Below are 25,316 nucleotides of genomic sequence, written 5' to 3'. Positions count from 1 at the left end.
ATTACCGTTATTTTACAGCAAATGGCAGGTTAAAGACATTCCTTTGATGGTCGGCCTCCCTCTGAGCTGTGAAATATTTCACAAATAAGAACAGTCTGTTTGAACCAAATATGACTTGTCTAGGTGGTCAGTTTTATAAATTATAAGCCTTTTATAGATTATTATAATTTTACAGTATGCATGTATTAAGACTCATGAAAGAGCAAAATAAAGTAGTGAAAGTTTTCACAAATCCAGTTTTGTCTGAAAAGACAGTTTTTCCACCATCAAAGGATGTGAGTTGCATGATAATGCGCAATCCATGCATTTTCTTCCACAGAAATTTCTTCTGTGGAAGAAATTTTATATGTTCTATATGTTTGCATTTTCTTATATTCATAGAATCTTAGAAACATGATAGTAATTAGATTAAGGTAATGAAATGCACGAGGATTGCATGTGGAGTCCCATGATACTCTGCCACATTATTAGAAGAAATAACTGTTATTAACCCTATTGAATGAATGTATGTGTTGATACATACCCTTATAAAATGTATGACCTTGTGACCTGACAAAAAGTTAATGTGTGACTAAGTGTATGGCCGAGACAGAGGGTCTCTATTCAAGGGTATTATATGATAGACATCTAAACAATGTGTTTGTAATGGCTGAGACATTTCTTCATTTAGCTTCGAGAAAAATTGTTTGGGGGAGCCAGGACTATATAGAAGGATGGCATCCTCTCATTGTCACACTCTGCAGCACTAGCGGCGCCAGGATTTTGATTGTAGGTGGGCCTCCAGAAAACTGGATGGGCCAGTTAAAATAAGGCCAAAAAAAAAAAAAAAAAAAAAAAACGGGTTACCCTTCATCTCCGTTTCAGCGCTTTTCTGGGCACTGAGGACAGTGACTCAGTAGCCTAACAGTTACCTGAATTTAATGCGTAATTATCATAGGTAAAAAAAAGAAAAGAAAACTTAAACAGGAATTTTTTGTTGCTTTTTTAATACAATTACAATTTCATTTAATTCATTGTTTAGTAAAATTATAGGCCTATTATTTTTAGTTTATTAACAGCAACAACAGCTGTAAAGATGAAGTTGACGATCGCCATATCTCCGTAGTGAACGCGCCTATAGAGAGAAATGCACATCATGGATTACATCTCTGATTATGTAGCATTTCTTTTCGTTTTAAATTGTTAAAAAGACATTTTCTTAAGATATATTTCATGTCTGTGAGGCCTACGCTGAGTTTCGTTAAGTTAGGATGAGAATGAGATGCGCTCCAGTTCACAAGCGGACGCCTCCATGATTAGGCCTATGTCGTCTACTATATTTGCTTCTTGGTTCCAGGAAATTGGTTGATAATTTTTTTTATTAAAATTAAGATACAATTTATACAAAACGAAATTCACTTAAAAAAAGTCTTTCTACAAAACAAAACTTAATTAAGTGGTCAAAATCATGTCTGACCCACGCCATGTCTCTCGATATATTGCGCATCCTATCTTACTCGTGCGGTTCACTTTTCATAATCAACATAGATGAAAAAATAACATTATAATATTTTAACAAATATGAAACTAAATGAGCTTATTTAATGGCTACAACACGTAGGCTATAGCCTAGTAGACCTACAGACTCTCTATTTGTACAAATTGCTGCATTCATTTTATTCTGAATTTTGCACACATAAGTTGAAAGTCATTTGTTTGTGCATAGCAAAACATATCTGCAACATTTATCAAGTTCACTGATAATTATGCGTGCATTTATTAATTATTATCTTAATGAATAATGAAACAAGGACGAAGCATGTGAACTGCGTTGTTTGTTTAAAATGGAATGGATCGCAAATGGATCCGAACGAAGAAACGTACAAAACCATAGTAGAAAATGGGTGGGCCCAGACCTAAAATGGGTGGGCCCAGGCCCACCCGGGCCCAATGGTAGCGCCGCGGCTGCTCTGCAGCCACTTTGTATGACTGTATGATTGCTGACCTTTCCTTGCAAGGGAATAAATAATCTTTGAAGACAACTGATACATGTTTGTCTCTTATTCAGTAATAGAAAATTGTTTGCCACCACAGCTTCTTTTTCTGGAAAGCTGTTAACTTAAAGGCTATAGTTCACTTAAAAAATGAAAATGCTGTCATCATTTACTTACCCTCAAGTTGTTTCAAACCAGTATGAATTTCTTTCTTCTGCTGAAAAAAAGGAAGATATTTAGAAGAATGTCGCTAATCAGGCAGTTGATGGTTGAAAAAAATTACTATGGAAGTCAATAGGGTCCATCAACTGTTTAGTACCAAGGAAGGGTTACCATACAAAAACAGTACTGTGGAATATTTCACACATCTGAATAATCAATTGAAGCCTGGTATGACCCGTCTAGATGTTTAAAAAAAAAATTATATAGCCTACTGAATTAATTCAGTGGCTTGGATTGTTAATTCTCACAGTCTGCATGTCATTCCTTATTAGACAAGACAAAACGTACAGAGCAGTTAGAAACAATGAAACATGACAAAATGCGATTGTGAACATTTTCTTATTAGTGAACAAGATTAACGCAAACATTTATGCATACTTTACAATCCAATCAAACTTATGTTCTCTTATAAATGTGTTCAAATTACGAAATTAAACAAAAATGTAATAAAAAAGGACTTGAAAAGTATTTTCAAAGGACTGAAAATATTCGATTTTTATATATAATATTTGGGGTCATGTAAGTTAGTCATGTAAGTTAGATCCAAATATTTTGGAATCAAGCTGATTGGTTTCCACGTTATATGAGACAAATAACATTTGATGTGATATTATCTCCTACAGAATGTGAACTAATGTAATATTAAGATCGCCGGGCTTATATAAAATCCATGGTGCATGATAACCATACTGTAAAAAAAGGCATCTCAACCATCTCAACCTCAACAGAGATGGTTGGTGTAACGTCTGTGTGACTCCGATCTCACACATGCTTCTTGTTTGTTGGTTCCGCTCTTCATTTTGTTTTTCCGGGTGCGCTCCATCTTCCAGCGTCCGACCAAGCTGTGGCAGAAACCGCATCTTCCATCTCCCCGCCGGGAAGAGCTCCAAAAATAACCAAATATTAATCGCTTCGATTCTTACATCCCTTTGTGCGTATATATTTTTGTGTTTTCATCAATTGTTTGCATTATAATTTAGACAGGACAGATTCCTGTATTTGAGTCGATAAAATCCTGCTTCCATGGTTTTCACTAGCTTAGCATAGCTGGATCATTTTGAGTCACGCCCAATTAATAAACTTATAAATCATTAGAGTTGTGAGGTGCAGCTGCAAATAGTATTTCTGACATATGTTTTATTATGTAACGTCTTGTTACTGTGGTTATGTTACTGTGTTGTTGTCTGTTCATGTAGCAAATGGTCTACATAACTGTTCCTGATGATTTCCTGTGAAAAATGGGAATTGCAGACGTTTCAAATTTGTATCTGTTTTCTAATTTCATGACCGTTAATGAAAATGGCCAGTTGGCAATCAAATATATTTTGAGTTGATTATATTATTGTTGATTTAATGCATTGTTAAAAGGTTAATCTGTTAATGTTCTTTATGTTTACTTTAATTGATTCCCTTCTCAGCAGACCTGAGAAGCTGTCAGAATGACTGACTCCAAGTATTTTACCACCAACAAAAAAGGCAAGTAAATTTAAAATCTGCTTAAATATGTTAATTTCAGCAATGGGATGGTCATATAATTTAAAATGAAATTATTTTTAACCCCCAAACAATTTTCTCACAGTTTGATATATGTGTGATTGCCCTCAATGCCCTGCCTTTACGTGTATAGAAAACAGCAGAACTGACTTTTTGATGATCTTTTTTTTCGTGGGAAAACCCCCAAAATAATGATGTATAATATAACTTTACTTAAACTATCACTGTAATAATTCCTCTGTACTTTGAAGCAAAAACATGCATTATTAATGCGTACTTTTGCTGTTCCTGAATATTACAAATTTTAGAAGGCCTGGATCAAATCAGTCCTCCACGTATTATGTAGTTAATAGAAACAAATGAATTTGAACCCATCAGCATTGGACACGTCAAGGCTAAACTACACGATATCTTTGTGTTTGAGCATTTTGTGAATCAGAGGCTGTTCTCTATAATCTTTTTAAATGCACCATATTTGGAAGCAGATTCTCTAATACACCATTTTTTCCAAAATTTTTCTTCTCTCATAAAATGCTAAAACTTTTGTGTGTTTGATAATTTAATAATTTGTCAAACTTTGGACGGATTTCCCGGCACACAAAAACTCCGTGGTCAAAATTACAGTCCTTGGCTAAATTAAACATTTTGGCTTCAAAAGGCGACGACTTTGGGGCACTATTTATTTTGTTCCTACAATAATCATGGAACTTAATTATCAAATGTTAAAATAGTTGTATTAAAAATCCATTTGGCTCAAAAATATGAAGAGGCTCGTGCTCCCTCGGTTTGAATGAGCACGACGCCTCTGTGAATGTGCACTCGTTTCTGTCAAATACCTACCTAACAAGAAGTGGACACGCACAGTTCCTTGATCTTCCCAGTTTGCACACTGGCACTCACGGGGCGAAAAGTAGGCCATACCCCATGCAATTACCTTGCGCACAAGCTGCGTTGATACAGATTTGAATGTGGATACCATATGGTAACAATGTGAAATGTATGATACCGACTGTTTCTAGATCGTATTTTATCTGAATGTATATGAAGTATTTCAGGAGTTTACAGGTGATTTTAGGGGTATTAAGTAACAATGTAAAATAATTTTGATAAACAGAAAATCGATTTGATTTGTACGCATCAAGAACAATCTAGAGATTAATTTAAATTTGTTAATTAATTTAAAAGGGAAAATGTTGCTATTTTAAAAACATTAATCAAATGTTTTTACGTTCATTCTGACTAAATATAGTGTAAAATAAATATTACTTTACATAGGTTTACATGCATCCAAGGTCAAAAAACACTTTTACTTTCTCATAATATACATTGCAGAATCACTTATTTTCTCACAGTGTCTGAAATGGTTCAATCAAGGATTCGATCTCTCTGAAGCCGATCTCTCTGAAGGGGAGGTGGTAGTGGCGCAATGGATAAGACACATGCCTTTGGTGTGAGAGACCCGGGTTCGAATCCACTGTGAGACACCAATGTGTCCCTGAGCAAGACACTTAACCCCTAATTGCTCCAGAGGCGTGCGACCTCTGACATATATAGCAATTGTAAGTCGCTTTGGATAAAAGCGTCAGCTAAATGAATAAATGTAAATGTAAATGAAGCCCTTCTTTATGAAAGCCTACTCTTCTCTGATTGGTCGGATGGCCCAGTCTGTTGTGATTGCTCTACCTCCTACATCGTGTGTCAGAAATAAAACGGCCATTACCACATCTGAATTTCAGCTTCAGAGATTTCCTGAAAGTGATACCAACAATAATGATGGCATCAGTTTTACCGTATCAATTCGTGCCCGAGGCCCGTAGGTTAGAAATACTATCGACTCAGTTCAGAATCGGGTCTTTCTTTTAGGAGACAAGAACTGGTGCACTTTGATATTTAACATTTTACAGACCTTTTAGATTCACAAACAGCTATATAACACACTACATGAAAGGTAATATTCGGGGGGAAAAAGCAACTTTAATGCTTCTGTTGTGTTCTATTGAAGTTGTATCCGTATCAGCCTTTGAAAACCTCAGATAAGATGACCACTAATCATGTTACTCTCTGTTTCAGGTGAAATCTTTGAGCTGAAGGCTGAGCTAAACAATGAGAAGAAGGAGAAGAGGAAAGAGGCAGTGAAAAAAGTCATCGCAGCCATGACAGTGGGCAAGGATGTCAGGTGCTTCGGCTCATTTATCACCATTGCACAGTCAAAGATGGACTCTCACTTCCCACATTATGAAGTAAGCTAACATCTTTTCACTGCTTCTTTAGTTCCTTGTTTCCAGATGTGGTAAACTGCATGCAGACCGATAACCTGGAACTGAAGAAACTGGTTTACCTGTACCTTATGAACTATGCCAAGAGTCAACCTGACATGGCCATCATGGCCGTTAACAGCTTTGTAAAGGTAAGACTTTTGGATCAATCTGATCAGATATCAGTGTTAATGAAATTCCACCAGATTGTCTGAAGTCGTTCTTTCCCTTTTTAGGACTGCGAGGATCCAAACCCACTGATCCGAGCTCTGGCTGTGCGTACAATGGGCTGTATTCGTGTGGATAAGATCACTGAGTACTTGTGCGAGCCTCTGCGAAAGTGTCTGAAGGATGAAGACCCCTATGTGAGGAAGACCGCCGCAGTGTGTGTGGCCAAACTTCATGACATCAACGCTCAGATGGTGGAGGACCAGGGCTTCCTGGATTCTCTCAGGGACCTGATCGCTGACTCCAACCCCATGGTTAGACACTTTTGATCTAATTTCACTGAATGCATGTAGGGGTGTGCGATATTGACAAGAAATTATATCTCAATATTTTCTTGGATTTAATCAATAATGATAATTAGACGATATTTTGCTTTGTGTGTTATTGTGTTGGTACCTGCCGTGAACAGCTGATATTCTTCATATTCTCTGTGGTGGTCAGTTCACAGCAGTGACAGAAATGATCTTTTCCATTAAGTTTAAATAGATTTTTTACTTTTATAAAGCCATTTTTAACCTATTTAAATGTATGCATCATCGTTTGTGTCAAATTCTTAAATTTAATCAATAGATTCAGTTAGAATAATAAGACACGGTAGGGCTGCTACCAATCAAATGAAGTCAGTATCAACTAAATTCATCTTTACACTGCAGAGGAAACTCTAATCTGCCTCTGAAGTGGCATAGATGTATTTACACAGACTGTTTGATGCAGCTCAGAGGGACATGGTTGCATTTAAACTGCAGTAACAAATTCATAAATGTTTTAAAAATGTTGAATATTGATCAACGTTTTGAACTGATTTAAAAGACACTTTGAATGTGAAATTAAAACTGCAGGTAGGAGGCAGAAAGTCACTGTTAATGAGTGAGTCATTGAGTTTCAACCATTTCATTCAACGGCTGATTCATTCAGGGACAAAGCATTTGTCTGTCTTAATGAGTGAGTCATTGAATCATTCATTTAAACGATTCGTTCATTCTTTCCTGTGTCTTTGTTTGGAACTATTTTCGATGGCAAAATAGAGCAAAAACAGGCAATATTGTGTCTAAAATGCAAGTCATTTAAAAATGAAAATTCGGTCATCATTTACTCTCCCTCAAGTTGTTTCAGACCTGTATGAATTCATTTCTGCTGAACACAAAAGAAGATATTTTGAGGAATGTTACCAAACAGTTGATGGACCCCATTTAGTTCCATAGTATTTTTTTCCTACTATGGAAGTCATTGGGATCCATCAACTGTCTGGTTACCGACACTCTTCAAAATATCTTCTTTTGTGTTCAGCAGAAATGAATTCATACAGGTTTGAAACAACTTGAGGGAGAGTAAATGATGACCGAATTTTCATTTTTAAGTGAACTAATCAAGGTTCTTTATCCCTTTAATATTAATTTCTTGTTTATTATTTGTTGTATAAAATCAAAATACTATTTGTAATCATGCTGATATTTGGAGAGGGAAAAAACGGCACTCTCTGTGGGATATTGATTAACTATATTAAAATATATAAATATATAAGACATACAGAGGTATTTTTGCCCCCTTATCTTGAATATTGGGTGCATTCTAAATGTATTATAGACTAAATCACGCAGTGAAAGTGTGCACTCTAAATGTGCAAGCGCACTTAATCTTACCTACTACACTACATCCCGTGGTGTATGCGTGAACTCTTTGGGTGTGCTTTTGTAAAATGAGGAACATACTCGATAATGTCAGATTGCACATTGTTAAAACAACAATCACAAAATTATAATCACAATATACAATCACAATATTATCGTAGACAATAGACATTGCACACCCCTAAATGCATACCTCCACATTCACAGTACTTTACTAATATCTGAATTTCTCGTAGGTTGTGGCAAATGCAGTGGCTGCTCTGTCTGAGATCAGCGAGTCTCACCCCAACAGCAACCTCCTGGACCTGAATCCCCAGAACATCAATAAGCTCCTGACGGCCCTCAACGAGTGCACTGAGTGGGGCCAGATCTTCATCCTGGACTGCCTCTCCAACTACAACCCCAAAGATGAGCGTGAGGCCCAGAGGTGAGGGAATAAGGATCCTCTTAGGTTTCTTTATCTCTACAGGTGTATGAGATTAAGGAGAGTGAATTAAGTTTCCAAAAAAATTAAGATTTGATTGATTGTTTTGCTTGTTTGTAGGGCTGCAAAATTTGCCAAAATGGTGTGGTTATATAGCCAATCAATTTGACTATAAGATAATAATTGTAATAATAATAGTTATTACTAAAATAAAAACAAATTACAAAACTACTATTGTAATACTTCACTGTAAAATAAAAAATTTATATTTAAGAAAAATATAATAATAATTAGGGGTGGGCGATATACCGGTAGACACGATTAACCGGTACAAATATGTCAACCAGTAGTGTCAAAGTGACCATGTATTTGCAGGTAAACAGAGTAATTTATGTCTTAAGTGAACGTAAACAGTTGAATAAATTATAAATTAAAAGGAATTATTTTATTATTTTATAAATAATAATAAATAAGGAAAAAATAATACAGTGCCTATTGCTTAGTTGGAGAATGCCCAGGTATTACCCCAGTTTAGAAGTGAATGTGGCAACCAACATCTGACATCTTCTGAATTCAGTTTTTCTTAAAGGTCTGGAGCAGTTAATTACATTACAGCCAAGTTTTCTTTCTCTCCTTTTACTATGAATTTGCATAAAAAAATAAAAAGTTGATTAGAGGCTGTAAAAAAAACCTGTGCTGTCTGCTCTGACCGGTGACGTTCAGGCCTTTTCTACCTGCTAAATGTCAACAACTGATTGTTGTACTTGGATTGTCAGTTGAAGAAGATTAATTATATACACCAGGAATATGATAACATTATTATTTATTTTTGGTTTGAGAGTAGAACAGCAATAAAATGAATTAGTACTGCTTTAGAGTGAGCTGCATGTTACTATTGAATTCATTTCCTCAATTTTAAGATGATATGTGACGTTTTATTCACATGGTATTCATTTTCCTTTTCAGACTGTTATTAAGAGATAAACAGATTTGTTGGGGGATAAACCTCTGAGAGGAAATAGAGACTTGCCTTTTCTATTTAGGTCTTTGATTTCATTCATAGAGTTCATATGTGATTTAAATAGCAGCATGCATAATAGTGCAATACAAGCCATACATAGTTCTTATGAAATATGAATTGCTGCATAGATTTCACAATGTTTTTATAGGAAGAAATTCAAATCAAGGTCTTTCCAGATTTTTTTTAATGCAGGGTTTGATTTAGGGAGCGGGGCGTTTACACCACACTAAAAATGATCTGTTTTGGCCGTTCATTTACATAACAATGGAGTTTTGGGGGCCTGAAACGCAAACTTTTGAAAACTGGTTTCAGAATGCACGTTTTTGAAAATGCTACTGTTATCTTTTCCATGTAAACTACAAAAAAAAATTAATTTATGAAAACAGTGACATCACGCGCATGTGTATTTTCTTGTTCACTCTATAGGCGTGTAGTGTTTCTTTACAAAGTGACATCGCCAATCACTGGCCTAGAATGCATAATACATAGTTTTGGCGAATCCGTGTGAACCGGGATCGTTTTGACAGCATTGTCGTCTGTACGTGAAAAACGCAAAAGAAAAACCTTTCCGTTTTTAGTAGTCAGTACGGCTGAAATAGCTTTGTGAAATGTGCAATTGTCCTATTACCAGTGGAGGAATAAAAATATACTATGTGATTTCTGATCATATCAAATGAAAGTAACATTAAGACTAAATAAAGAAGGTCTCAGGACAGAACCTTGATGGACTTAACACTTTATATTACTTTTCGCTGTGTGTTGCCCACTAAGAAAAACATACTAATGTTACAGGGAAGATTTAAATTGTTAATGACAAATTTTATAATCAACCTATTCCAAATACAAAATTGAAAAACCAGGATTAATACAGATGAAAACACTCTTAAGCATAACTCCCTCTTCCTGTCTCTTTTAGTATCTGTGAGCGTGTGACTCCACGTCTCTCTCATGCTAACTCGGCTGTGGTGCTGTCGGCGGTGAAGGTACTGATGAAGTTTCTGGAGCTCCTGCCCAAAGACTCGGATTACTACAACACTCTTCTGAAGAAGCTCTCTCCTCCCCTTGTCACGCTGTTGTCTGGGGAACCGGAGGTCCAATATGTGGCCCTCAGGAACATTAACCTTATTGTGCAGAAACGGTTAGACTGCTGTCCTTATTTTTCAGTCCTTTTTGTTTTCTGTGGAACTAGTTTTTAATGTGCTAATCACTCAGTCTCTGCCGTAGATGACTGAATGCAGTCACTAGATGGCAGTATTGTCCATTTGTCTGTTTGCTTGGCAATTCTGAATGTTTTGACTGAGAATAAGACTGTGATCTCTCTACCTGCAGGCCTGAGATCTTGAAGCAAGAGATCAAAGTGTTCTTTGTCAAGTACAATGACCCTATCTACGTCAAGCTGGAGAAACTGGACATCATGATCCGCCTGGCCTCTCATGCCAACATTGCCCAGGTATTTCAAAAGATGTTTAACTCTTAGCTTTTCAAGTCATTATGTTTTACTTGCTGAGAACAGGATATTCAACAAGAAAACAGTGTAGCACATCAATGTTATCCGTTATAGTCAGAGACACAACTTGTAGTCAGTGCTTCTCATTAGTAGACAGAGGCAGTCAGCTTATCCAGGGCTTTAAAAGTTCAAATAATATAGATTATTCTGCAACTCTAATTAAAGCTGAATTAATTGCATCATTATTTTCACTGTCACATATGTAAATGTAGAAATCACACTCTCTTTCATAGATCTATACACTCCTAAATTTCCTGTGATAGCAAAAAAAAATGCAACTAGGACATTTCTAGCATTCCCCTGAGATTTAGATTTTATTAACAGGAAAATGTATCAGCACTTTTCTTCAAATGAAAAATTACATGTTCAGCTGAATGTTATATAACACTGTAATATTAATTGATGTGCAAATGGGCTGCAATTTGATTTAGTCCTTTATGTACGAGTATGAAAGACCTAAATATGTACTCTTTTTATTTTGCCCTTTACTTTCTTAATTGATTGTGCACAGTTAACAAATTATAACAAATTATAACAAATCGTCGATTTGTCCCTCTAATTATTACATATTGCTTAGAAGTATGCATAAAAGGAACATGGCCTCTTACACTTTCCATTCGGTGACTGTTTGTCACTGTGTTTAACTAAAACCCATACCTAAGGTAATTGAGCTGCCTGGGATAAAATGACAGCTTTGATTACACTGAATCTGACAACAAATTGCTTCGTTGCATTTCGTTATAGTACATTCCATCTTTGTTATATTTCTCATTTACTTATATCATGTCATTTAGCCTTTTCCCCCGTAAATATCTCTGTTTGTTAGACGATAATATTAGACTCTTCTCACACTTTTTCCCCTGAGCTTATTACTTTGTGAGTTACCGATTCCCTGTTCTTTCATTTGTGGAGGTCATTCAGCCTTTCACAGTCTGTTTCTAAAGAAGTCCACTAAAAATTATGTTGATTTCTCTAGGTACTGGCTGAACTGAAGGAGTATGCCACTGAGGTGGATGTAGATTTTGTTCGGAAAGCCGTTCGAGCCATCGGCCGTTGTGCCATCAAAGTGGAGGTAAGTCTTGCCTCATTATTCATCCCTAAGTACCTACATTTGTATGGCTTTATTTTTTAGTCTCTATAGAAATGTCTGATAAATCTCTGCTATTTAGCTTGTTTTTTTGATTACTTAACATCAAGCATAAGAAACCTTTATTGATTTTTTTCGTTGCATATTGTGTTCAAAGAGCTGTAGTGCCTTGACGAGTTTTCTCATTTATAGCTGTGACTGAGTTTTCTCTTATATCTGTGTGTACAGCAATCAGCTGAGCGATGTGTTAGCACCCTGCTGGACCTCATCCAGACCAAAGTCAATTATGTTGTGCAAGAGGCCATTGTGGTCATCAGGGACATCTTCCGCAAATACCCCAACAAGTCAGTTCATAACTCTCATCTGAACAATTTTTATTGATATTTTTCATTACTGAATGAAATGACAGTTTTTCTTGTTCCCTCCACTACTTTGATTTTATTTTTTCCATCAACTTGTCACAATGCATTCTGGGATTGTCTTATATGTAAAGAATACATGCCTTAGATTTAGACTAAAAGGAGGTATCTCAGCATTATTAAGATAACATAACACAAGAAGTCCACGTGTGATCCTTAAAGTGCTGTGTACACAACTCACTGGGTTTTGGAACGGAGTATATCAGTTTGTCAAAAAAAAAAATAGGTCCATGTAGAATGAAAGAGCATGTAATTAATCGCCTGCTGAATCACCTCTCTGTTATATGCACAGATATGAAAGCATAATTGCCACTCTGTGTGAAAACCTGGACTCTCTGGATGAGCCCGACGCTCGGGCAGCCATGATCTGGATTGTGGGCGAATATGCAGAGCGTATCGACAATGCTGATGAACTCCTGGAGAGTTTCCTTGAGGGCTTCCATGATGAAAGCACTCAGGTTTGACATTTTTATTGTTTTAGATTGGGTGTATTCCAGAAAGCAGGTTATGTGACATACCCGGGTTTACTCCGAGTAAGAGTATAACCAACTTTCGGTTCCAAAACCTGAGGTAACTTACAGGGTAAGTAGCCATAACAACCTACTCTCTGAACATTCCCTGCTCCGGAGCAGGTTATATTCCAGGGTTAGTTTACTTCATAGTAGGGCTGTCCCCGACTATGGATTTTCATAGTCGAATCAGAATCGTCATGTCTTGCCTATAGTCGACTAATAGTCGAATCATGTGTATGGGGGCGGGGCTTTAACGTTTCAAAGCCGCGATGTACAGAAAATCACACAAAGATATAGCCTAGAAGAAAATGTATAAAAACATTTTTGATCAATAAAACTAAGAAATAACATAAATAACTCCAGAAAGGCCACACTGCAGATTTGCATTTCACATGCAAATCAAATTAAATCGGCTAAATTACCTGTGCGAGCAGGCCAGCCTACAGCACAACATCGATGCACCGAAAAAATTAACAATTAATTTACTAAATTAAATTAGAACAGAATATACCTTTCTAATAAATAAAAATACAAAACGAAATAAATCAGAATCAAGTCACAGGATGAGGAGCAAATGTGTGCAAAATGCCTAAAGTGCAGGGGAACATATATTCAAAACACAAGCCACAAATAGTTAGATTAGATAACCCTGACAGATTAATAAATAAAATAAAAATAAAGAAATTATTAAAATAACGATGGTAGCCAGAATTTTCAACTTTGTCTTTTTAACTGCAGAAACAACAACAAATGCTAAACTGGAGAGGCAGTCTTTTTACCTAAAAATGTTCACAGCATCCAAAAATAAAATTAGAACCGGCTGAAAAGTTTTGAAATCACTTGTACCTGATCGAGAGAACAAATCCTGAAAGTCTTTCACTCTGTCTGTCCGTTGGGAGTCTTTTCAAATTGTGCGCGCGGATAAAATACATTCTAACGTGAAACCCAGTCTATGCGTGAAACATGTTAACGTTGGCCGGCAGAAGTGCGATCATGGTTTTCCTGATGCTAAATCCAGCCTTGGAGAATATCCTTTCTAATCGTGTACATCCACACTTTAGATTTTCTTATCCCAGACATTGTTAAAGATTTAAATCCTTGCCGCGAAGACGCTCCTCTGTCGGTCACGGATTGAAAGTGAAACTTAAATCTGTCACGGGGTGTTTGGATATTCACGCACGTTAAAAAATATTTATTAAAAGCTTCTTTCTTTGCACATTTTTATATAGGCCTACAGCATTATCATAATAGGCTGAATATTAACGTATTTACATAAAAGCTAGTTCTATGTGAAATCAGACATTGAGCGCCCTCATATAGCCAAAGTGGCATGATCCTCGTTTCATAACACCTCTGCGAAGATTCGACCGTGAGATCGGTAGTCGAATCGGGCTCCTCCTATCGAAGCATCGAATCTTCGACTATTCGGGGTCACCCCTACTTCATAGGTATTTAGCGCATACGTGCCCTATTGATTAGGCTCCAGTGGGCGTGACAGATTGTGCAAAATATTATGTTATATACAGTATAGTAGAGCTGCACGATTAATTGGCAATCACGCTTCCATTCTGATGTGAATCGCTCTCATTCATTGATTTGGGCAGCAACATAACACGTGCTGCTCATGCTCCGTTGATGCTTGCGATGTGAAACATACTCCGGTTATCAGGTTTGGGTTAATCAACCGAGAGTTCAGGGTATATGTGACGGTAAGTTAGCTTTGCTTTCTGGAATACCTCCCAGGTCAATTTGAGTGTGTTTTTTGTTTTGTGCTTTGATTTGCTTATTTAAAAATTTTTTTTTATAGTAAATAGTTTCTATAAAAGAAGGGACTTATTAAGGTATCCACTGCATTGTTGCTTTCAGGTCCAGTTGACTCTCCTGACAGCCATAGTGAAGCTGTTCCTGAAGAAGCCTTCAGAGACTCAAGAGCTGGTTCAGCAAGTGCTCAGTCTGGCCACTCAGGTGAGATGTGCTTGAGCATCACAAACCATAGTGTTACTCTACAATTAAGTGTGCTTCGACCAGGACTTTTGGGGCCGATTACCGATCACTGAAAGCAGTATTGACCGATGTGATCACCGATACAGATCAACGAAATAAATAACACTATTTTTAACAACAATGTATTTTAAGTAATAAAATAAAGCATTCCTGTGAAATAAATAATACAAATTAATACAGAACAGAAAGTGATCTAATGTAAAACAACACTGCATAGTTTTGACTGTATAAATGAAATATAGATTAATCCTAGTAAATGTACTTCTCTTTGTCTTTTGTTGTTTGATTAACATTAATGAAACAGACGGCAGCAGGAATATGATGCTGCTGTCACTTTAAGACTGAATGCACGGATTTAATATACTGATACACATGCGATTTATTTCCCAACTGTTTATTCAAACATTAGCATTACACATCATCACAAATTTCACATCATAGTGTCGCATCTCAGAAGGAGCTCAGTGTCTGGCTGTCAGTGTCACGTTTCCTTTCAACCTGGTCTCGTTCTCCATCTCAGGACTCTGATAACCCTGACTTGCGTGATCGTGGCTACATCTACTGGCGTCTGCTGTCCACCGACCCCGTGACCGCTAAAGAGGTCGTGCTGTCTGAGAAGCCTCTGATCTCAGAGGAGACGGACCTGATTGAACCCACCCTGTTGGACGAGCTCATCTGCCACATCGGCTCGCTGGCCTCCGTCTACCACAAACCCCCCACTGCCTTTGTGGAAGGAAGCCACGGCATTCACCGTAAACATCTGCCCATCCAGCACGGCAGGTACTAAGACAGCTAAATCAAGATCTAGCTAAAACTCTTGAATATTTCATTGGCTGTCTAGAAATTGCTCTTTGTAAGTGTGAGCTCCGTAATATGGTTTAAAAAAATCTTTGGGCCAATAATAACAGATTGCACCAGCGCAAACCCTCTTTTGGCTTTAAACAACTACTGTTGGGATTTACTAAAGACATGCAATGAAAATTTTATTATGGAAGGCGTGGACACTTTTATTTATTTATTTATTTATTTATTTTGCCGCTGAATTTATTGCATATGCACTCCTATAGAGTTTCCCTTTCAGATGCAAAATTTATGGGAGGAGTATTTAAATTATGCAGTGTGATTTACTATCGTTTGAGGTAGTCAGTTTACTGGTATTTGCGGCATTTTTTAACACCTAGTCTTGAATCCTTCAGAATGATGGCAGAAGGCCTAGTTTGTCACAGCTTTCATTGGCCAAGAGGCCATCTGACTTGACATGTCAAGCAGCCAATCACTGTTAGTTTTGTTCTGGGTCATGTTTAAGGGCATGAAAACGTAAAGTCTGTGTCCCTGTTGTACACAGACTGTTGTACATCTAATAAATGATTCATTCAAGATTTAAGTTTACTGCAACAGAACTTCACATGCTTTTGAAAATCCAGTGTTTTGCTGATCCTGATAAGCGCTCATTGTCACAGTTGTAAACAAGACGGATTTCCTCTTCCATGAGTGGGTTTGGCGTCACAACGGCTCCGTTTCCAGGTGGACCGTTAAAGAACTCGACACGTCTCGCTAAAATCCAGATGACCACTTCGAAACTCCTTAAGCGTTGCCCATTTTCTGCACTTTATGCATCAGACTTTCAGCCAATGGTCTGTGGGCGTGATGTCTGAGGCTGAGACTATTTACTGCCTAAAAAAAGCATGTCTTGACCCATTTAGTGCTTGACATGGCTGGGATAGTTGCTGTTGGAGGAGGAACCGCAAAGAACTGACAGTGCGTGGTAGAAGTGGAGAGAATTTTCACCACTCATTTATTTGGATGTTCATTTATTTGGAAATGCCAGAGGAAGATGCTATCTAAACTTATCATTTGCCAAGATACTTTTTGCTGGTTTGTGACCCTGCGCTAGTTTGCACTGCTCTTGTTAGATTGCGTTGGTCATAATGTAAATGAGATGCTACGTCTGTGTTCTTTAATGTGTGCATTGTCAGTAGATCTCCCGCAGAACTTTCCACTCCCTCTGCACTTTTATGGGATTGTGGTCCCTTCTTTTTTTAAACTTTTTTTAGTAAATATGGCCCTTAATCTAATAATCTCAACTCAAAATCACAAAGTCATGGTAAGTCTTTGCCAAAAGGTCTGGCATCCCTGTTATTTGTTTTTCCCTGAATCAGTCTCAGTCCAGTAATACAATGGGGGACTCATCGTAAGTAGTGCCACACAGAACCTACGTTGTCCTCTCCATCAAACAATGAAAAAAGGGCTTGTCGGCCCCATCCTTTTGTTCACTTAGTTTCACTTAGTGTGTCACATCTCAGTGTGTGTCACATCTCAGTGTGTATCATCATTCTTTTGCAGTATCGACACCGGGGAGAGTCCAGTCAGTACCGGCCAAGCTGCTTCCATCGATCAACCCCAAGTTATTCCATCTCAGGGTGACCTCTTGGGAGACCTGCTTAATCTGGACCTCGGTCCCCCTGTCAACGTGCCCCAGGTGTCTTCCATGCAGATGGGCGCTGTGGATCTCCTTGGAGGTGGTCTTGACAGTTTGGTGCGTGTTCTTGAATTATAATTATATGTTTTGTTGTTGGTTTTGATTTTATGATCTTAATGTCCACCGACCCTTACAACAATTTACAATGATGACCATATTTTCCGTAAGAGTACCACGGTTACTCCAGCTACTGTTACAACAGTAAAACTGTGCACTGCAAAAAAACAGCCTTGAAACATTTACCTAGCCAAGTTTTGTAAGATAATAAAGAGGTTTTTTTTTTATTTGGAGAAAATCTATTTAATTATGTTTATTTTTCTTACCTCAAAGGTTTTTTTTTGTGTGGTTTTTTTAAGCATAAACCTCACTTAAGTTTTGTAATTTTATTTTATATTAAGTTTTGTAATTTATTTTAAGGATGTTTAGTTCTTTTTTAATTTTTTTATGGGAAAATGAAGAAAAAGTAAATTCTGTCACAATTAAAAGAAATTAAACAATGACAGATAAGCTGTTTGATGGAGATGCATATAAATTATTTTTTATGATTTTACAGTACTAACACCTGTACTGTAGTAACTGTGGTATTTTAGCAGAAACTATGGTCACTTAATAGGGAGTGCAAATTTTTTTAACAAATCAGTAGAAATGTTTTAAGTAGTGATGCACCGATTCCAATTTCTTTACAAGCTAATTTACCGATACCGGTTGCCGATTTTTTTTTTTTTTCTTTAAGCAAATTTCTTTGTTGTTTATTTGCTCTATAACAGGCAAACTGGCTTTAAACAAAAAATATCCATAGCCATTTGAAATGAGGCAACCACTGAATTTAATCATGGTGCAAAGAAAGATGTTAACCACATGTAGCATGAACAGTTGTCTTTTATTTGAATTAGATTGTATAATTTGAAGAATGGTCTGACTTTAGATTTGTAAAATTATGCTACATAAGACACACCTGCTCAAAACAAAAACAGCAGACGGACTGAATGAAAATGCAAATTCACTCTCTGACAGTAGGTGGCGCTTATGGAACAGCAGCGATTTCTTTGGGTACCGCTCTAAAGGAAGCAGCGCTGTGCTTATAAACACTATACTGAGATAAGAGAAAAGAAAATGCCATCAAAACTTTTCTGAAGACAGTCAGTTCCCTTCAGAGATACATTCATATAAACCAATTCAATATTTTCTGTCGAGCATCCCTATTTTTTCTTACTATGTTTCGAGCATACTTTGTAATATATCCACACAAATTACATTTTGGGAAATAATTAATTAACAAGTCCGGAATAGAGATTGGCCAAAACAAAACTAAAAACCTGCTGGTTCTATTTTTGGCTGGTCGACTGGTGCATCTTTAGTTCTAAGTTTTAGTCATTCATTTTATTTTGTGTAATTCCATTTCTAATAGGTTTTGTAATGATATTCCTGTAAGAGTGAGCTCAAATTTGCACTCGTGTCCTCCGAGATGCCCATGCAGCTGTTGCTCCTGTCAGAATGACTAGGGTTTTCATTGAAGTTGACTAGTTCTCTGGTGGTTTGTGTTCAGCCTGGGCAGTGTGTTCACTGGTGCAGCTGTGGTTGAGGGGTTTCAGGGCACTCTGCGCAGTGTGATATTATTGCAGCAGTATATTTCACATTTGAGCAATAACCACACTCGTTACCATGGCCACCAACATCTCACAAGCTTCTGCCTGATCACAGTGAACAGCAAATTGAATAATCACTGGTGGTCTTCTTCAGCGAGGTCAGCTCTTTTTAACTGGAAGGGGATTGTGATTGCGAATGTGATTCCAATCAAACGCTCATATTTTATTGACACAATGCTGATTACTGCTTGCATATCCAAACATGAAATATAATGTGGGAAACTGAAGGCTGATCACGTCTATTTATGCAGTTTTAAGTGTACATATAATGGAAAGCAAGCTATGCATACAGTCCAAAAGTGCCTGTCGTGCACTAGACCACTAGTGAAAATGCATCCATTTTGAATTTGTTTTAAAATTCATTTCAGTTTTTATCATTACAAATAATGAACTAAAAGAATGTATTTTTCTCCCAATGTATTGAGAAGATCAAAAAAAGTATCTTGGGGTGTGTTCACACTTATGGTTTGGTTCTTTTGATTTGAACCAAAAGTCCAGGACTGTAATATAAAGTGCTACCAACATTTTAGTCCTGGTTCGCTTGGCATTCACACTGCAAACAACAGCAAACCTAAAGATGCTAAATGAAAAAAACTGCTTTTATGACGTATGTTTTGCGACATATCTTACCAAACATCCAAAACAATGCTGTGTTCTCTGGGCTAAATACACTTGTGTGTGCGTAGCCAACATATGATGGTATTTTGACCTGCTGAGAACTCATGAAGAGCTTATAAAATGTGTAAAGGAGTCGAAAGCATCAGGTTATTCCTCTGTTGCACACACAAATGAAGATCTGCTGCAAGTAAGTGGCGGTTCTAATGCCTGTACCGAACTGTAATGGGCAACATAACTCCTATGACGAGAAGAACCATGTATCCTTGAGCATTCTGCCCTTTTTATGATCGCAGCGACATCATGTCCTATTTTTGTTTCGTTGAGATGTCTTTGGTCTGTGCTATGTTCATATTGAGTCGAATCGCACCAGAGTTCCCCTTTTCAGGGGTCTCGGTTGGCTTGCTTGGTGCGCACCAGGGTTTGTATGGCAGCGTTCACTTATTCAAATGAACTGCTCTAGAGCAATCGCATCAGAGTTTGGTTCACACTTGAACCAAACCTGCCAAGTGTGAACACACCCTTAAGCTTCAATGGAAGCAAGAACACCTGACCATGTGTACAAATGATCAATATCACTAATTTACTTTTTTCTATATCTCTAATCTCATGCATTTACATGGGTTAGCACCTAGTTATTACCCAGTTATTGTAATTACTATAATAACAATGTTTATTACCAGTTTTTAAATTCGATGTGTAGTGGAGAGATTGTGTATATGCTCAAAAGTATTATATCATTCTAGCCACAGGCCCTGCTCTCCTAAACCCATTGCAACCACAGCACCAGAACCCCAGGGCTGAATGTCTTGCTGTTTTATTCGCATTTATCAACCCACATAAAATCTTTCACTCAACTCACACATACACAGTTCCTGAGGGAAGCGAAGTGGGGATTTTAAACATGTGGTCGTGGTGTGTGCATTTCTGGATGTGCATGCTCTCTAAAAGGACCAAGTGAACACACTGAGAAATGTAATTATTGGCCACATTTTTTTTATTTATAAACAATTACCTTGCACATCTGTGGATAATTGATAGGTGCGTAGGACATAGTCTATTGCCAAAACTAAAAAAAAAACTAAAAACAAAACAATTCCAGCACACTATCCCAACATTTACATTTAAGGAATTGTTCATCCAAAAAGTGATATTGTCATCATGTACTTACTCTCAAGTCATTTTAAATTAGGGGCGTAACAATAGTCATGTGATGATTCAGTTCGGTACCAGATAACTATGTCATAATGCAATACTCTCACGATACTTTGAACAAAGACAAAAAAAGTTTAAATGGGAAATTTTGGCAGTGGTTATTTCAGTTATTGTTCCATCAGCTGGAACCAGTCTGGCCATTCTCCTCTGATCTCTGGCATCAACAAGATATTCTCACCCACAGAACTTCCGCTCACTGGATACTTTCTCTTTTTCTGACCATTCTCTGTAAACCTTAGAGAAAATCCCAAAAGATTTCTGAAATAGCCTGTCTGGCACCAATAACGATTCTACATTTCAAAGTCACTTAAATCACATTTCTTCCCCATTCTGATGCTCAGTTTGAGCATCAGAAGATCATCTTGACCACTTCTACATGTCTTAATGCATTGAGTTGCTGACGTGTGATTGGCTGATTAGATATTTACGTTAAAGAGCAGTTGATCAGCTGTACCTAATAAGTTGGCTGGTGACTGTATTGTCGCTATCCGCAATACATATTGTTGCATTTATGTATTGCGATATGTTGTTACATCCCTATTCCAGTCCGTTTTACTTTCTTTTGTAGAACGTACTCCCAAGTGGATACATTTTAAAACGCCATTTTGCGTTGTAGTTTGGACTGTGAAAACGGAGGTATTCGAAAACGATCATGCATTTTTAGTCATGTGACTTATATTCGCTTTACTGCGAAAATTACTGAATTTACTCGCAATTGCTGTCCTACTGAGTGCAGTTTTACACCAAACATATAATGGTGAGTCAGTGTGACCTGGACGCATCAGTGAATGGTGAGATATTTTGCTAAATAAAATGATCCTGCTAGAAGAATAGCATGCACAACACGGTTCATTTGGTGTTTTCCGATGTTTCAGTGAGAATGTGAAACTTTTGGAAAACGCTTGAAACGAAACGAAAAATGCCATTTTCAAAGACATCTGGATTAATGTAGACGTAGCCTTAGCTGCTCTTTTCCATTCAGTGACAGTAAATGGGGACAGGGTTTTTTTGAGCTTCAAACATGAAGCATTATACCTTCTTTTGCATTCCTCTGAAGAAAATGATACTGCCTGGAATGACACAAGGGTGAATATATGATGACAGAATCTTCATTTTGGGTGAACAATCCCTTTAATGAATATTGTGGGAAATATTACGGGTAAATGCCAGAAACCTCACATCCAGAAATAATTTGTCCATATCTTTTGTCCTGGAGCCACAAAAGGCCTGTTTCCTCCTCCTCGTGAATAATTGGATTTGTCAAGCAGGCATCTTGCTTCAGGAGGAAGCACCTCCAGCATGGCACATGTAAAGAGTTAATATCTGGGCAGCGCAGGTGCTGCTTCTCAGACCAATCTTCTCTCCAGATTGGAGAAGTTACCAGCCTTGCACGGGTGCCCTGAACAAACCAGGATTAAGACACCGGGCGCCTGCTGTGTGAAGGAGCTGTTCTAGCTCAAGTAGTGTTGAGCAGGGTGTAAGGAAAGGTGTTGCAATCCTGTCTCTAGACTAGTGATAGACTCATCATTGAGATTCACTGCACATTCACTCCTTCACTTGATGGCATCTGTCTCAGTCTGACATCATTATGAAATGAATTATGAATTTTCAAATAGCCAGTACTAGTAAATAATGAAGATTATGCAGACACTTAATCTATGATCTGCAAGTAAGACGATGTTTTATTTTATTACCAAAACTGATAACTACTACGCAGGGTTTGAAATTAACTTTTCACTCACCGGCCAATTTGGCTTCTAAATTTTTAAGTTACCGGCCAATCAGAACTTCTACTAGACAAACAAAATAAAAAAATAATGAAATAGTTTTTGTTTTAATAGGAAGTTTTAATAATAAAAATAAATAAATAATAAAATAAATAAATCAGATTAACTACGTCACTTCATATATAAAAAGCTGTGACATAGTTAAACTGGGTTATTTCATTTTTTTCTTCCTTTTTTCATATATATATATATATATATATATATATATATACATATATACATATATTCATTTCTTATTCAAACAATAAGAATATATTCATAAAATGTATTTTAGATGGACAGATCAATATAGTACAAAGAACATAAAAAAAAAAGTAGGATGTTGGAAAATAACAATGTCTTTTCTGTTAACCAAATGGTTTTTAATCTTCGTCATTGCTTTAATGCAAATGAACAAGCGCGCCGTTATTTGTTGCGTATGACGGGCATGTTCAAGTAAGCCAGATATGCGCAGATTCTGCGCAATACGCTGAATTTAATCTATCATGATGAGTATTTGCGCTAAATCTGCGCAGATTTGGGTTACACGAACTTCCCCAGCAAAGAGAGTAAGCATAACACGCCAAATTGGCTAGTGATTTGACAGCGTTACCCGACACAGGTCATTTTTAACCGCATTTGGGGGGTTGGCGGGTGTTAATTTCAAACCCTGCAACAACGGAAAATTCATTGTGTGTAAACAAATGAAAATAACACAATATACCATATAGTATATACAAATGAGGAAAAACAAAACGTGTGTAAATGTGTTGATGACATGGAATAGAACAAAAATCCAGTACTCAAAATGGACTGGATTATACAGGAAGTGGAATGGATTGTCAAACAAACTGCAAATAATTGTTTTCCTTTCCACCCAATTTAACACTTTGCCCAAACTCACCGCTTAACACTGGCACAAAGCTTTGCATTCAATGCACTGAATATGCTCCTGCTGAGTCATTACGTGAGTCATTCCAACAAAATACCAGTGTGTTCCTCATCTCTCTGTCAAGGAAACAATGTTCAGAGCCGAGGAATGTTAAACATCCAACAGAACCATCTGAGTGCTCAAGGTCGTGAGAATGTTTCAAAGAGATGAACACTGCAGACTCAGCACCCTAAGGCATGCATTTTTAAACTTGCAGTCTCAACGGCCTCTAGCTAGATTAACATTGACATTTAGCATGTCTGGGGCACAGATAACGTCTAATTTGAATCACATTATGAATCAGTTGCATTTGGCAAAACCTTCAGTTTCTACCAAACCCTAAATCATGCCTGTGGCACTTTATGGCTCAGCTTGAGATTTGTGTCCTGCTGAGTATGAATCTGTTAGGTTGTTTAATCATGCCGGTTTTCTCGCTGTGAAAATCAAGGTGACCGTATGGCGGAAGGTCAGTAAGAGGAATGTGGGCTTGGGGAAAGAATCTACAGAGTTTTAGTCGTCACACAATCAGACTTTGCACCATTTACTTTCTAAATGCACTTGAAACTCACTGCATCGATTCAAACACACAAGAGTTTTCATGACTTCCATGATGCATCTCCAGGGGAAGTCCTTGCTGTTGTTTTCTTTGTGGATCTTGATGGTTTTGTCTTAAAATATCCAATATTTCTACATTTCCATAATTTCCTCATCCATATTTGATTAATATACTTCGGTTCAATGACTTTTAATTATGGGCAGGGATGTTCGGTGCACAAATAAAATCTAAGAAACCAATAAAATGTAGTCACATCGCACTTGGTTAGACAAAAACTCTGATCGAAGTGAAAGAGATGTCGAATTATCATGTGTTTGGTTAGGACACAGTGTGAAAGTGAAAGGAGATCATCACCCAAAAATATTTTGTCATCATTATTACCCACAATAATGTTGTTCCAAACCTGTATGACTTTATTTCTGTGGAACATTTACCCATATTTTTAATAAGAAGCATTTCCTTGATACCAAAAAAAGTTACCATACATTTTCCCACCAAAATAAAAGCTCAGTGGTTTAATGTTTGAAAATGAAGACATTAAGGCACAAATATTAGTATTGTAATGTTACAATTGTAATGTAAAACGTTATTTTTTATATAATTTTTCTTAGGTACAATTTTTTTGAGAATTTTCCTTCTAGTAATACTTCTTATTTTGTTTAATATTTAAATGTTACAATAATAATAATTATTATTATTATTTGTAGTAGTATTTTATAGTCATATTGATATAATCACACAATTAGCCGAATTGTGCAGTCCTAAAAACAAGCACTGCAATCCTGAAGCTCTTTAAAAACACTTTTTAAATTGCATTAGAAAAACCTGTAAGTCATACAGGTTTGATACAACATGAGGGCGAGTAAGTGATGACAGAATTTTCATAGTGTTCGAAATGTCATCATATTCAGAAAGGCTTGTGTATTTCAGGATTTTTATTTCAGGATTATATCATCCAGAGCATTAACTTCACTCACAAAGCAAATTTTCCTTAAATTCCACTGCTACTTCTAACGCACACAAGCTGAATTGTTGCTTTCAGCTTATGAAATATCACTGCTCATCTTCAGTCTTAACTCACTACTGTGATGAGGGGTTGGCAGCAGTAAAGCCCTGCAACATGAAAACACCGCTCAACTCTTACTTCCCACAGGAAAGCCTCTTTCATGAGCTAGAGGACTCTTTGAGGTTGATTTTAACCATGGCAAGAAAAAAAGTGCAAAATTTCAGGCTTTAATCATTGTTTGTGACATCACTTCCTTTGTAAACAGGAAAATCTTTGTTATTAATGGATCCTTTACATCTCTCTCTGTCTCTCTCATGTTGTTTGTGGG

General features: G+C 37.0%; 1 protein-coding gene across 1 annotated transcript in view; it reads left to right on the top strand.

The window, feature by feature from the left end:
- Positions 1-2,981: 2,981 nt before the first annotated feature.
- ap2b1 (adaptor related protein complex 2 subunit beta 1) overlaps positions 2,982-25,316 on the top strand; it is a 49,913-nt gene continuing 27,578 nt past the window's right edge. Inside the window, exons 1-14 of the mRNA XM_082170717.1 lie at positions 2,982-3,126; positions 3,617-3,671; positions 5,760-5,865; positions 5,961-6,096; positions 6,181-6,426; positions 8,037-8,227; positions 10,162-10,383; positions 10,575-10,695; positions 11,729-11,824; positions 12,068-12,183; positions 12,551-12,716; positions 14,637-14,735; positions 15,295-15,554; positions 17,118-17,310. Coding sequence (XP_082026843.1) covers positions 3,635-3,671; positions 5,760-5,865; positions 5,961-6,096; positions 6,181-6,426; positions 8,037-8,227; positions 10,162-10,383; positions 10,575-10,695; positions 11,729-11,824; positions 12,068-12,183; positions 12,551-12,716; positions 14,637-14,735; positions 15,295-15,554; positions 17,118-17,310 — 1,989 coding nt within the window. The 5' untranslated portion in view covers positions 2,982-3,126; positions 3,617-3,634. The remainder of the gene's footprint in view (positions 3,127-3,616; positions 3,672-5,759; positions 5,866-5,960; positions 6,097-6,180; positions 6,427-8,036; positions 8,228-10,161; positions 10,384-10,574; positions 10,696-11,728; positions 11,825-12,067; positions 12,184-12,550; positions 12,717-14,636; positions 14,736-15,294; positions 15,555-17,117; positions 17,311-25,316) is intronic.

The sequence above is a fragment of the Leuciscus leuciscus genome, assembly GCF_965113295.1.
Source record: "Leuciscus leuciscus genome assembly, chromosome: 5".
Lineage (NCBI taxonomy): Eukaryota > Metazoa > Chordata > Actinopteri > Cypriniformes > Leuciscidae > Leuciscus > Leuciscus leuciscus.
This window is presented reverse-complemented; position numbering and strand designations above follow the sequence as displayed.